Source organism: Protomyctophum parallelum (genome assembly GCF_964188405.1).
Source record: "Protomyctophum parallelum genome assembly, chromosome: 2".
NCBI lineage: Eukaryota > Metazoa > Chordata > Actinopteri > Myctophiformes > Myctophidae > Protomyctophum > Protomyctophum parallelum.
In genome coordinates, this window is record NC_139699.1 from 622,066 (window position 1) to 637,393 (window position 15,328).

The 15,328-nt window shown below is 40.6% G+C and overlaps 1 protein-coding gene and 1 long non-coding RNA gene across 3 annotated transcripts in view; both read right to left on the reverse strand.

Moving 5' to 3' along the window:
* LOC310855205 (uncharacterized protein) overlaps nt 1-13,537 on the reverse strand; it is a 171,730-nt gene extending 158,193 nt beyond the window's left edge. The window contains exons 1-3 of the mRNA XM_083760130.1: nt 11,876-13,537; nt 11,640-11,718; nt 11,170-11,233 (exon numbers count right to left, since the gene is read on the reverse strand). Of these exons, the coding sequence (XP_083616256.1) occupies nt 11,170-11,233; nt 11,640-11,718; nt 11,876-11,987 (255 nt within the window). The 5' untranslated portion in view covers nt 11,988-13,537. The remainder of the gene's footprint in view (nt 1-11,169; nt 11,234-11,639; nt 11,719-11,875) is intronic.
* On the reverse strand, nt 4,947-7,673 carry LOC310855207. 2 transcript variants are annotated; one of them, XR_014568971.1, is made up of 4 exons: nt 7,611-7,673; nt 7,118-7,204; nt 5,527-5,935; nt 4,947-5,427 (listed from the first exon to the last, which is right to left on the reverse strand). It is a non-coding gene; the product is annotated as an uncharacterized lncRNA (long non-coding RNA). The 2 variants fall into 2 exon arrangements; XR_014568972.1 differs by having other exon boundaries at nt 4,947-5,935; nt 7,611-7,669.
* Nucleotides 13,538-15,328: the final 1,791 nt, after the last annotated feature.

Sequence of the window (15,328 nt, forward strand, 5' to 3'; positions counted from 1 at the left end):
GCAGCCGGCGAAAACTAGAGTTCTCAACAGGTCCGAAAATTAAGATATGCTGTCACCCAGGTGCATGCGTGCACGGAACCTCGAGGTCGCATCTCGCCCTCAGGTGTCTTACTGGTATTGTGTGTGTTGTAGTGTGTGTGCGTGTGTGTGTGCGTGTGTGTGTATACACCTGTACATATTTGGCCAGTTCAAAGTGTGCGGTAGCGATGTGACTCAATGGTCTGTCTGTGTGTAGTCTGTGCGTGCCTGCGTATGAATGAATAAACTGCACTGACCGTAGCAAGCAGGCTCTGGGTGCCAGGCTGGGATCTGCAGGCTGAGCAGGGTCTGACGCGCTCAGAGTTCCATCCCACATGAGGCAGCAGGTGTCTGGGCTCGGCCTGGTAGAACTCCCCCGGGGGCCACGAGAGGCTGGCCAGGGCCTGGGAGTAGGGATGTCAATTATCAATTCAATCATTCATTGATCACTGATAGCCTTATCGATCGATTAACCAGTTAGTTTACATTAGACATAGTGAAGTCACGAAACTATCAAATAATGAATGTTCAAATGTTTTCTTGCAGTCAATGTTCAGTTCCCGCGTCACTCAAGTGTGAACCAATAATGTTCAAATGCAATATGACGCACAAAGAATGTTCAGGCACGCAACACCAATATCAGACTTAATGAATGTTCCCCACCTCAAATAAAAGAAACCAGTCAGTCAAAACGTCAGGCAGTCGCGGTCAGAGCGCTGTGGAATCCCTTACTCCCGCCGTAGTCTGAAAACCCACCTTTTCAGACTCGTGGCCCATAGCACTTACCCTACCCCCTTAGATAGCATTTCTGTAGACTTAGATAGCATTTGATACAGACTTATAGCATGTTATGAAGACAGCACTATAATTGCATTGTATGTAGTCATAGCACGTCATAGTACATATGTATAGCATAGTAGTATTATGTATAGTTTATATGTATAGTTTCATTATATAGATATTTCATGATAAATGCTTTTTATATATGTGATGTATTCCCATGCTTTTTTGTTCTTGCTTAATGTAAGTCACTCTGGATTAAGAGCGTCTGCTAAATGCCTAAATTGTAAATTGTAAATTGACAGTTGATGCAGGTTGGCGTTTCTTCATCGAAACCTTCTGGGATGAAACCGGGCGTCGGACGAGCAGCCACGCTCCGTTGGGGAAATGACTACAACTCACTTCTTGGATTGTGTGAGTGTTGACTAACCCACAGCGGGCTACAAACTACAGAACGTTTTTCTCTCACAAGCCAGAGGTAGGCTACACACGGACGCGAGCAGCGGACAGCTGAGCTGACAGCTGACAACAGCAAACTCCTCAAAGCGCGCGCCCGTTCCGTTCATTCATTCTCGCTCTCGTAGTGTGCGGGCATGTGACGTAGGGTAGTGTTAAAGGCACAGAGCGCCACAGTGTGTGTGTTTGTCTGTGCGCGCATGTGTGTGTGTGTGTGTCTGTGCGCGCATGTGTGTGTGTGTGTGTGACTGTGCTCGCATGTGTGTGTGTGTGTACCTGGCCTGTCGGTCTATGTTGGCCACTCGGAGGCTCTCCCAGCGTGAGTTGAGGAAGTTCATCTGCTCCCTGATCTCCTCCTCCTCTGTGAGGTTGCCCTGGGCGTCAGCTGGCAAGAAAAAAATAAAAAAGGTTAAGGAGGTTCTGGGTCATTCCATCTTCCACCTGGGAACACTGGCTGAATTAAAAACACACACAAGTGCCGCGCTACGAGCTTGTAGGTCTGCTATTTTTGAAAAATCGCGAAAATGTGGCACAACTCTTTTCAGAGCGAACATTCTTAACTCAAAGCTTTGCTTCTGGGGGGGTCCCTGGAACAACATATTTTCAGATGGGGGTCGGTGGCCAATTACATATCATTTTTGGGGTCATTGACAAGAAATATGGAGCACCACTGATACAGAAACATAGTTATTTCAGAAAACTGTCAGAATTTAGAAGACATTCTTTAAATTTCGATGTCAGGCCTAAATGGGTTAAGGCCTGCCAAAATACATTGTTTTGTCAACAAATTCAACTGTAGACGAAAATTGCACAGCAGAATGAAATCAACTAAAATCTTGATATTCAGTAGACACACTAAAACATTTTAGATGACAAAAATATGACAATTTTTTTATTCAAAGGACTATGAAATTTGCAAAATGAAGACTGGCTTTAAACACATCACTTACACTCCATCTTCAACAGTTTAGCCATTTATCGATTTAACGAGCGTCGACTGACTTACCGATAGGGTCTCTGCAGTCAGACCACGGGGTCAGAGTTCACCGATGGGGTCAGTGCAGACCACGGGGTCAGAGAGGTGGGCAGGTTGACCGCGGTCACACTGAAGTGGTAGACGGCGAGCGGCAGCAGGCCTGTGACAAAAATGATGGCGGCCGACCCCCATCTGAAAAGATGTTGTTCCAGGGACCCCCAGAAGCAAAGATATGAGTTAAAAGAATATATATTCAAAGATCTGCGCCACATTTTCTTGACTTTTCAAAAATACCAGATCTACAAGCTCAGACAATTATTTGACAACTTTAGCTCAAATTACTTTGTAGACTGTTTAGAAAAATAAAATAAATCTAATCACAATGCTGGCACAAAGGTCTTAAAGTGTATTTATACCTGCCAACCAGTGCTGCCCGTCTGAAAAAATGTGTTTCTTCCATATTCATTTCCAAAAGTAAAAATATCAATTGCCTTCCGTCTATTAGAAAAGTACTGTATTTGAAGGCCCTAGTCAAAGATATTGGTTCTGTTCTAGCCCTGAAACATGACTGTCATGATTATCATGACAGTCATGGCGCAACTGCAGCCTGTTTTACGCAATCGCTACATTTACAGTCCAAACGTGTACATAAACACTCAGATTCCAAATATAAAGTCCTCGCCACATGTGCCACGGGTGTTAGAAATGTGTTGGTACAGCGATTAGCATTGCTGCATCCCGCGTTGTTTAATAAAAAGCATTTTTATCCGAGCTGTTATTTTGCCATTGGCTTTCAACTACGCGCCCCTATCGGTCGGGAGGAGTGTGGACCTCTGTGTTCGATATCGGCACACTGACCGCCCTGTCAATGCAGACTAATAGGGAGTGCGCTCCCGGTGTGCAACTGTGGATTTCCCAAACGAACCCCGTTTGAGAGTCATGTTTCAGGGCTAGTTACTCCATAGCTCTGGTCCATAGCTCTAATGAAATGCAATGCATTAGAGCTATGGACCAGAGCTACTTACTCCACACCTTTCAGTTCAGTTCCAATACAGTTCCCAGTCTATCAAAGCCCTTCAGCACGTTGCATAAAACCCGACAGATAAACTCATTGTAAAGCCACACTGTACCAGTTTATAAACAACCGTATCGGTACTCACTCACAAAAGGTTTGTTGTTTAAATCCCCATGCACTGCTCCTTGTCACGAGTTACAGACCCGTAAGGGTCCATTTGGTTCCATGTGTTACTCTGAATACTTTCAGAGTTACAGGGTGCATTTCGTTACAGGCAGCTACAGAATGGCGTCACGTACGTCAGCTGTAGCTCCCTGTGTTGTTTGTTGATGTAATCACTAGCAGGTGTGAAAACAGCCGATGTTCTGAGCTTGAAGATCGGCAGTACAGAGTCACAGAATTCTATAGGTTCACCGACTTCAATGTAACACACCGGAAACTAATTAAATAACTTATAATAAAAATAACTAAAAACTAATTGTCCTATTAATAAAATAGATCCATTAATTCACATTTTATTAATTATTTGTTCTGCCTGGTTTAAGAAAATAAACATAATTGTAGTATTCTTTGTATTAAATAACTAGTTGTTCCATTAAGTTCAAACTAGTTCTATTTATGAATACATTTTAAATATGTATTTATTTAAGAAAATAAACACATTGTCTATTATTTATTGTATTATCTAACTAGTTTTTCTATTAATAATCTAGATCTATTCATTAGATTGTTAAATTATATTTTATTACATTATTTGTTCTGCCTGGTTAAAGAAAAACATTATTAAAGACTTGTTTACATTGAGGTCCATTTGCATCAGAACATTTAATAACTAAAAGTTATTCTAATTTCTAACGTTTTCAAAGGAGTACAGAGTCATTTCCTGGAGGAAAAGTACCACACTACAAGAACAAGCCAAACAGTCTTATTACTTAAAATTCAGTCTGGTCTTCGTGGTAAAAAATGTAATACAACATTCATGTTTGGTGGCATGGCTCTGTTCTGGGAGATTGTCAGCATTAATATTAATAAGCCAGGTAATTCTGTAGAGACCTTGGGGTGAAAACCTTTGAATACCTGAGGCCTCCTTTTAGCCCATTTAGACCTGGTGAAACCTATACACTCCATCATGGCCCATAGCACTTACCCTACCCCCCTTAGACAGCATTTCTGTAGACTTAGATAGCATCTGATTGATACAAACTTATAGCATGTTATGTAGACAGCACTATAATTGCATTGTATATAGTCATAGCACGCCATAGTACATAATTATGTAGAGCATAGTATATATATATATATATATAGTTTATATGTATAGTCTCATAATATAGATATTCCACTGTTACTTTCTTAGCTTACGCATGTTTTTATGATGAATGCTTTTTTTGTGATGTATTCCCATGCTTAATGTAAGTCGCTCTGGATTAAGAGCGTCTGCTAAATGCCTAAATTGTAAATTGTAAATTGTATACCTTATACCATTCATGCCGGGATCCACCCGTCTACATCCTTTATTGTTTCAATAAGAATTTTAAGGTTTTCAGAAAACCTTAGGCTAGGTTTTAGAAGGTCTAAATGTGTAAAATACATTAACTATAACTAAATATTCCTTAAACATGTAAATAGTACCACTGTAATCCTCATCCTTATTATGAACCATTTGATCTAGGGGTAATGGACCCATAACGGACACCCGGGTATAAATGCAATAATTTATTAACAAGAAAATAATGATTTACAGATATATGGCATCATGAATAAAGTACAATCAACATGAAACATATTACTTTTATTACATTGTTTTTTTTACTATGGCGTCTTCTCTCGTGTATCATCAGATGTCCGGCTCCATGCTCGCCTCTCCTTGGAGGCCAGTTGGGTCAAAACACAGTTTACCACATTGTGACAGCTGTAGTGAGTCTACAGTCCACCTGCCTGCTGGCAATATAGCCTGGTTGTGATATGTAGATGTGATTGATATCGTTTGTATTTTTAAGTCATATAATTACAATACAAAGTAATTGTATTTATTACTATTGTATTAATTGTATTTTATATATTACTATGTTATTACTAATTTTATGTATAACTTTATTACGAATTGGATTTATTTGATGTATTACTATGTTATTACTAATTTTACTTCATGCATTACAAATTGTATTCGTTTTATGTATTACTGTTATTACTAATTCTATTTTTTATACATTTATTTATTTTATGTATTACAGTTATTACTAATTTTATTTTTTATACATTTATTTATTTTATGCATTACTGTTATTACTAATTCTATTTTTTATACATTTATTTATTTTATGTATTACTGTTATTACTAATTTTATGCATTACTATATTGATAATTTAATTTATTTTATGTATTATTGTCTACATTACTAATTATATTTATTTGATCCATTACTAATTTTATTTACTATTTTAATTTACTTTTATTTTACTATTTTAATTTACTTTTATTTTACTATAATCTATTTTTTTTATCGTTCGTTTTATCCATTTATTTATATTATTATCTAGTTATTTATATTGGTTTATTATTGTATAGTTTATTATTTTCAAAGAGCCCTGATTGATCACATCTACATATCACCACTACCAGTCAGGATCTGAGTGACTCAGAACCCTGGTGACCTCCAGATGGAGCCACACAGGAGACCAGCAACGTCCTAAAGAAAAGAAAGAAATGCTCATTACTACTTTGTTCATAAAACAATATTGATTGAAATATTTATTAAAAGTTTGCAGAATTACAGTAGATGCCAAGCACAAACTCAATACAAAGACTGTTAACTGTAAGTGGACGACCCAATTAAGCATTACACTTTTTTACAAGAGGGTCCACCATGTTCAATTCATCAAAACATTTAGAGACGTACAAATAAGACACTTCTATATAGTCAAAGAACAGAACAGGAATTCATCATAAAGGAGGTAAAAAGGGAAAATAAACTTATACAGTGAGGGGGAAAAAGGGAGTCAAGGGATTCACATGTCTTAATGACTGTTGGTAGGGCATAGGAGTGAAAATAATTTAGTCCCTTGTTTGTGCCGAATCTGGGTTGTACATTGTTCGTTGCACTCCCTCTGGTGTTGTGGGTGTGGACTTCGTTAACATTAAGGAAGTATCTAGACAGGTACATGGGTATCTTGGTGGTGTATCGAATCTTGTGGACCAGACCCATTGCAAGATGATGTACTCAGTCGTCGACCCTAAGCCAGTCTGTCAAAGTGGGCAGGGGTGAGGTGGGTTCGGGGGGTGAGGCCAAGTAGGAGCTTGACCAGTTTGTTTTGGGAAGTCTGGAGCCTAGTTTTAAGGGCCTTTGAGGTGCTGTGGTACCAGGAGGTGCATGCATAGTCAAAGAAACCTTGTACGAGGGCTCCTGTTAAGGTCTTCAAGGTGTTTTTGTTGACCAGTGAGGAGATCCTGTAAAGGAATCTTGTTCTTCGGTTGACTTTTTTGATTACGATGGTGGCCATTTTATCACCGGAAAGATTAGCCTCCAGGATGGAACCTAGGTAGGTAATTTCATCTTTACGTGTGATAACATTGTCACCAGCTCTAACCAAGAAGCCATTTGCCTTGCTGAGATTACTATTAGATCCAAAGAGAATGGATTACGTTTTTCCCATGTGTAAAGATAGTTTGTTATCAGCGAGCCAGGTACAGATTCTACCGAGTTCAGAGCTGAGGGTCTTTTCAACCTGCAGTTTGTTCCTGTCCGAGACTAGCAGTGCCGAGTCATCTGCGAACAGGAACAAGTTGCAGTCACAAGCTGATGTCATGTCATGATCATAGTGTGTGTGTGTGTGTGTGTGTGTGTGTGTGTGTGTGTGTGTGGTATAGTTACCTTGCTGTGATGTAACTCCAAAGGTGATCAGAAATAGTTGCTCCATTGGCTAGAAACGTGCTCTTCACCGGCATGATGATCTTGTTCCTAAAAAAAGTCTATAGTCAACCCTAACTGATTACAGAACATGATATAAAAAAACACAACTAGAAGGATTTAGGCCTGTCACAATTACCTAATCGCCAAGTATTTGAGATACGTTTTTAGGGATAATAGTCATAATCGTCTCCATGTTGAAAATGTTCATATATTTTTAAACATTTTAAAGAAATAATGGAAGCAACCGATCTACAAGCTCTAAATGTGTCACTTTGTAATTTACTTCTTTTTAGTGTATAAAGTTATTGAATTATGCCATGTGCAGCTTTTTGTTTACAAAGCCTACAAAGGCCAAAGTTTTATTTATAATGTTAGTATGACGACAATTAAATCGGCCATTATAAAACCTTAAAACCTGACAGGCCTAAACGGGTTCCAGTGGCGTCTACCGAACCTTCCAGCTCCGTCCGAGCCTCCCAGCGACCCAGAAGTCCTCAGCGTAACCACCCGGGGAAAGCTTCAGATCTCGGGCATCGGCTGAGATCTCCATTCTAACAAAGAACGAAAGAGACACACACCCCAAATTAGCTTTGCTGTGTGTGTGTGTGTCCTGTCACAACATACACATGCACGTACAGTAACGTTTAAGAATAGGGATCGACCAATTATCGGCAACGGACGATTATTGGCTTTTTACAAAGCCTAAAAAAGCCCTAACCCTAAAGCGGTTCGTACCGTTGAGTCCGAAGTCCTCCAGCGTCTACCCAGATCTCCGTCCTCCGTCCTCCCATCCATCTATGGACAGACCTGCAGATCTCCATCTCTAGAGGCTCCAGCTGTGTCTATGATCTCCATCCTGAGAGAGAAAGAAACCATTAGCTCTACAAGCTCACAACACGTTGCAACGCAGTGAGAGCTTGTAGATCTGCTATTTTTGCTGAACGCTCCCCCAGAATAGGGATGCTGGGGTTGAAGTGGTTACAAAAGTGTCATTAAGACTTTGATTAGCTTGGAAAGCTGACAGACATTCAACCACAGTGCCACTAGGAGGCATCAACGCATGTACAGCCCTCAACATCTTTTGTAATTTGTATTCAAGTGCTTCTAAAAGCAGATGAGATATTGACTCTCAAATTTTTGTGCAGAGTCATTTAGATTTATCATAAAATATTTAAAACATTTGGATTACTGTAAATGATGGCATTCTTCGTGCCATAACAGAACAAAAGCAGTTATCCATCCTCAGAAACAAGCAAGAACTGTTCCTACTCACAGCTCATCAGAGTCCTCTGAGGAAGCCCCCAGGGGGGGGGGGGCTTTGGAACGGATCTCTGTCCAGGGAACATCAGCTCGTCTATCGATATCTCCATTCTAACAAAGAAAAAAAAACACACCAAATTAGCCTTTCCGTGTGTGTGTGTGTGTGTATGTGTGTGTATGTGTGTGCGCCCCCTGTCCAGCAACGGCGTTCCAGCGACATCCACCACGATCTTCATCCTAACAAAGAAAGATTGATTAGAGTGACCAAGAGCCAGATATATATTCTATCCTGTCACAACATATATACATCCTAGTACATCAGACTTTTATGCAGAATTACAGTACATGTCAAGCACAAACTCAATACAAAGACTGTTAACTGTGAGTGGACGACCCAATTAAGCATTACACTTGTTTACAACAGGGTCCACATTGTTCAATTCATCAAAACATTTAGAGACGTACAAATAAGACACTTCTATATAGTCAAAGAACAGAACAGGAATTCATCATAAAGGAGGTAAAAAGGGAAAATAAACTACAGTGAGGGGGAAAAAGGGAGTCAAGGGATTCACATGTCTTAATGACTGTTGGTAGGGCATTCCACATTTTGGTGGCATAGGAGTGAAAATAATTTAGTCCCTTGTTTGCCATTTTATCACCGGAAAGATTAGCCTCCAGGATGGAACCTAGGTAGGTAATTTCATCTTGTCACAAACTCTAACCAAGAAGCCATTTGCCTTGCTGAGATTACTATTAGATCCAAAGAGAATGGATTCAGTTTTTCCCAGGTGTAAAGATAGTTTGTTATCAGCGAGCCAGGTGCAGATTCTACCGAGTTCAGAGCTGAGGGCCTTTTCAAACTGCAGTTTGTTCCTGTCCGAGACTAGCAGTGCCGAGTCATCTGCGAACAGGAACAAGTTGCAGTCACAAGCTGATGTCATGTCATGATCATAGTGTGTGTGTGTGTTGTATAGTTACCTTGCTGTGATGTAACTCCAAAGGTGATCAGAAATAGTTGCTCCATTGGCTAGAAACGTGCTCTTCACCGGCATGATGATCTTGTTCCTAAAAAAAAGTCTATAGTCAACCCTAACTGATTACAGAACATGATATAAAAAAACACAACTAGAAGGATTTAGGCCTGTCACAATTACCTAATCGCCAAGTATTTGAGATACATTTTTAGGGATAATAGTCATAATCGTCTCCATGTTAAAAATGTGTCACTTTGTAATTTACTTCTTTTTTTAGTGTATAAAGTTATTGAATTATGCCATGTGCAGCTTTTTGTTTACAAAGCCTACAAAAGCCAAAGTTTTATTTAGAATGTTAGTATGACGCAATTAAATTGTTATTATAAAACCTTAAATTCTGACAGGCCTAAACGGGTTCCAGTGGCGTCTACCGAACCTTCCAGCTCCGTCCGAGCCTCCCAGCGACCCAGAAGTCCTCAGCGGAAACACCCGGGGAAAGCTTCGGATCTCAGGCATCGGCTGAGATCTCCATTCTAACAAAGAACGAAAGACACACACACCCCAAATTAGCTTTGCTGTGTGTGTGTGTGTGCGCGCGTGTCCTGTCACAACATACACATGCACTTACAGTAACGTTTAAGAATAGGGATCGACCAATAATCGGCAATGGACGATTATTGGCTTTTTACGAAGCCTAAAAAAGCCCTAACCCTAAAGCGGTTCGTACCGTCGAGTTCCTTACATTTGGATTACTGTAAATGATGGCATTCTTCGTGCCATAACAGAACAAAAGCAGTTATCCATCATCAGAAACAAGCAAGAACTGTTCCTACTCACAGCTCATCAGAGTCCTCTGAGGAAGCCCCCGGGGGGGGGGGGGGGGGGGGGGGGGGGGGGGCTTTGGAACGGATCTCTGTCCAGGGAACATCAGCTCGTCTATCGATATCTCCATTCTAACAAAGAAAAAAAACACACCAAATTAGCCTTTCCGTGTGTGTGTGTGTGTGTGTGTGTGTATGTGTGTGTATGTGTGTGCATGTGTGTGCGCCCCCTGTCCAGCAACGGCGTTCCAGCGACATCCACCATGATCTTCATCTTAACAAAGAAAGATTGATTAGAGTGACCAAGAGCCAGATATATATTCTATCCTGTCACAACATATATACATCCTAGTACATCAAACTTTTATTTATAGAGAACATTTAAACAGAAGCTAAACATATCACTTACAGTAATAAACGTTTAAGTTAGGGTAACTGGTGATAACTGCCTAAATTGTTGAAATTCCTAGACGTGATCAATTAGGGTGTGCTATTCGGTGATAGCAGTGGTGTCATTTGTATATTTTTACAGTCCCATTCCTCCCCATCATATCTTGCGGTGAAGCTGGACAGAACACTGTCCTTTAAACAACACCTGACAGCGTCAAGAGAAAGACCACCGCTTGTACCGCACCGATACGGCGTCTAGCCGGTACCGAGGCTCTGCTGAGTACTGTGCCCCAGTCTGGAGCCATAGCCCTCATGTTGGTTTTGGGGCTTTTTATGCCTTTACTTATAGTTAACAGTATATAGGAAAGGGGGGAGTGACACGTGGCAAAGGCCGTCGGGAGTCGAACCCGCAGCACGCCATCCGGCTGGCTTGGCAGCCTAGGTGCCCAGACAGTTGAGCTAACCATCCGGGCCACACTTATTTAACTGCAATTAATTTGAGCGACAATAATCGTCCAGTAAAAAGAAACCTCATAAATCGTGAAAGGCCTAGAGCGGTTCTTACTGTGCGGTTCCTCACCGGGCAGGCCCAGGTCCGAAGTCCTCCGGCATCTACACAGATCTCCGTCCTAAGAAAGAAAGAAATAAAGACCAAATTAGCTTTTGTTGAGCTGCATATTCAGAACCACTTAAACCCTCTATAGATTTGATAAAACCGACCTTTAAAGAGAGCATTTGGTATATGCTCCGATTTCACTCTACACAAATTGATTTGCCAAAAATAGCAGATCTACAAGCTCACAACACGTTGCAACGCGGTGTGAGCTTGTAGATCTGCTAATTTGGCTGAACTCTCCCCCCAAAATAGAGATGCTGGGGTTGAAGTGGTTAACAAAAGTGTCATTAAGACTTTGATTAGCTTGGAGAGCTGACAGACATTCAACCACAGTGCCACTAGGAGGCATCATACTGCCATGCTATACTTCATACCATAACAGTACAACAGATATCCATCCCAACAAGAAATATTCCTACTCACAGCAGAAGTCCTCCGGGAGGGAAGCTTTGAAACGGATCTCTGTCCTTCCACGACGTCTACCACGACCCATCCACCCTAAGGAAGAAAGAACGAAAGATTAATTAAAGTGACCAAGAGCCAGATATACGTACATTGTGTCCTTTCACATCATACACAAAATGTATAGAGAACATTTAAAACAGAAGCCGACCATAACACTCACAGTAATAGAAAAGTCCAAGTGGTTTCTTACTTTGAGCCGCCTTCAGAGCCCCCCATGCAGATTCATCCATGGACAGCGAGAACTGCAGATATCCACCTGTAGGGGCTCCGGTTGAGCCTCTCAGCATCTGGAAGGAAGACATGGTGGTTATAGTCTATGAATGGCTTTGCACATCACTCACTTGTTGCTGCTGCCAATAGGAATTTGGGATGTCTGTGTGGCGACAATTGCTGTTTTTTTATAATGCATACAATTTATATAGCAATTTTCAAGGTACCCAAAGTTGCTTCACAAAACAGAAGTAAAAACTAATTTATTTGAAAATAAACTAGATTAAAAACTAGAAAATTTTGGCATGTTTGTGAAGCTTTTCGGTTCCACACCAGTAACTGCTGTTCAACAGCTACATCCACGACCTCCCTGCAACAACATCAATGTAGTATGGCTATGCAGACGACCAGAGTACTGTGCCCCAGTCTGGAGCCGTAGCTCTCATGTCAAGAAGCTGGATGCTGCCCTCAACACAGGATGGGCCACCCCAAACAAACTGCCTGCTCTCGCTGGAATCACTCCAACAGAGGTCAGACGAGAAGCAGCCACGCTGGCCCTCACCGGGAAGGCACAGCTGAGTGAATCCCAGCCATCTCCTCCACAAGGTCATCAGAGACACCACAGCACACGTGCCTCAAGTCACAGTGCCCTTTGCCACAAGTTACAACACACACACACACCAAGTCACGGCATCCTTTGCCACAGCACACGTGCCTCAAGTCACGGTGCCCCTTTGCCAATACAGGCCCAAGAACTGCTCCACACAACACCAGCTGACACCTCCAAGGCATCCTGGGTGAAGGCAAGACAGAGGGACCAGTGGAATACATTGAGGACCCCAAATATGTTCTTTGCCAGCACCTCCCCTGCAAGGAGTGGACAACCCTCAAAGCAGAAGTGGGACATCTCGGACAGTGCCCACTGTGAATGCGAGGATCCACTACAGACTGTGGAACACGTAATGACCATTTGCCCCAAATACCGGCCACCGAATGGTGATCGTGGCTTAGGTGACCTAGACAATGACACACTGTTGTTCTATGGACATACGGCAGAAGATGTTTATGAAACGTATTTTTTGTAATTTCTACATTTTTTCGGCATGTTTGTCAAACCTTTGTGGCATTTAATTTATGGAACTTGTGGATGTTTTTTTATTTATTGGTGAAGTTTTAGTGGCACTTTGAAATGTATTGACACATTTGATATATTTTTTGTTAGGGATGTCCGATATTATCGGCTGATAAAGGCATTAAAAATTAATAACCCTAACCCTTAATTTTACTTTATTTATTTTTTTACATTAAAAACATCTACAAGCTCACAATACAATGAGCTTGTAGATCTGCTATTTTCAAATGATTTTTATACATTTGAAAACTTGAGATGAGAGATTAGATCATTTTAGATGAGACATTTTGCATGAGTAATTATTAATAATTACTTTTGGTATTTTAAGTACATTTTTATACCAAAACCTTTGTACCTTTACTCGAGTACATGTTGAATTTACTTGTAACGGAGTATTTCTATATTGCAGTATTTATAGCCTACTTTTATTTAAGTAAAACGTTTGAGTTATGTTTCCACCACTGGAAAAAGCCTATATATATATGCATGTTGATATCGGCAATTAGGAGTTGGACACGGACTGTCGGACATCCCTTGATTTGTGTGATTTTGTGCAGCCGTTAGTGAGTTTGTGGCATTTTGTTTACTTTTGTTTTTTTGTTTTGTGAACGACCAAAGAGCACACCCAGTAATGCCAGTATGTATCACAAGGCTATTTCCACCAGTCAGGTGTACTTATATCTACATCTCATAAGCGGCCATGTACTAAACACTACAGATATCAATTTGACTTTGGCAGCAGCAAGAAACGACTGATATGCAAAGCTCTTCAGCCATGCTTCTCTCTATACAAACACTCATAATGTCCACATGGACATCTTAGCAGCCAGGATGGGGTGGTCGGCCTGGAGGCCACTCAGAACCCTGGTGACCTTCACATGGACATCTTAGCAGCCAGGATGGGGTGGTCGGCCTGGAGGTCACTCAGACATGGGGACACAGGAGACCAGGGCATCTATGGTCATCTCCATCCACATCTAGAAAGAAAGAAAGACATCAGAAGCTGACCATATCACTCACAGTAATAGAAACATAAGACAAATATTCCTTAAGACATCTATAACTAAAATGTAAAAATAAACACCTTCAATATATTATTTCTTTCATAAATAGAGACTATTTTACTCCATAGGAACTGTTCCTGTTGCAGGTTGATGATGTCCATGTGTGGTCCAGCGCCATGGAATGCATAAAAAAGTATTTAAAATATTGCTTTGATGCTTATATTAATCTTAGGAAGTATTAAGCTGTTTTTTATTAGCATACGGTATGCATTCCATAGGGCTAGACCATATGGACATGACATAATCAACTTGCAACAGGAGCAGTGAAAGTGAAAGATTATTTATTTATGAAAGAAATAAAATAGTTTCCATTTTAAGATTTGTTATAGAGGGTTAAGTATAATGTCTTAAGGCATAGGCCTATTTGTCTTTAACCAGGGATCCTTTAAAGAATATTTAAAAGTGCAATATCAAAATGTAACTATGTAATAGTTTGTAGAGTCAATATCTTATCCGCTTCTAGAAAGCAATTTAAAATACAAATTACAAGTAATGTCGAGTACTTTTGGAAGTCACTGAACAGCCATGCCTACCACCTGTTTTGTCACAATGCAGGAGGCAGCAGCACTACCCATTAATTAAAAACAAGTGCTTCCGAAAGTAGCTCAACGTCACTTATAACACGTCTACAGTGTATTTTTATGAAACAAATTTGCTTTTCAGATTGAGAGTAGGCTATAATTCAAGCTTGCCCTACACCTGCAACGTTGGGGAGTTTAGCATTGTTTAATACAAGCAGATTGTAAATTCAATGTGGATCAATGGGCTGTCAATGGACGGCATGCATTACAACTCTAGATTCATCCCATTGCACTGGTGATGCCAATTAGTCATTTGACTCAGCTGTGTGGCGTCAGTGTGTCAACACAACTGAAAGGTTACTTTTTCCAACACATTTGGTTTAAATACCTTACATTTCACAGCAACCTTCTACATACAAACCAAACGAAATGATTAAATTCACACAACTCAAGAGGCTCACTCCTTCAAACGATAGCCTACCTTTCTCTCAAAACAAAAAACAACTTAAAACAGTTCCTCTGTCAAACCACGCAATAAATCCACCATTTATGAAAGCCCTTCTCAAAATGATAAATCCTTTACCAGTAGCAGGGACGGTTAGCACAGGGTTTAAATGGCTACAGCCAGGGGGTCCGCCGCTGGTCCGTCTGTTGGCTGTTATGTTTGGAAGAGAAGGATTCAGACAGAAATGCTTTCAATAAAATCATTCAATCAA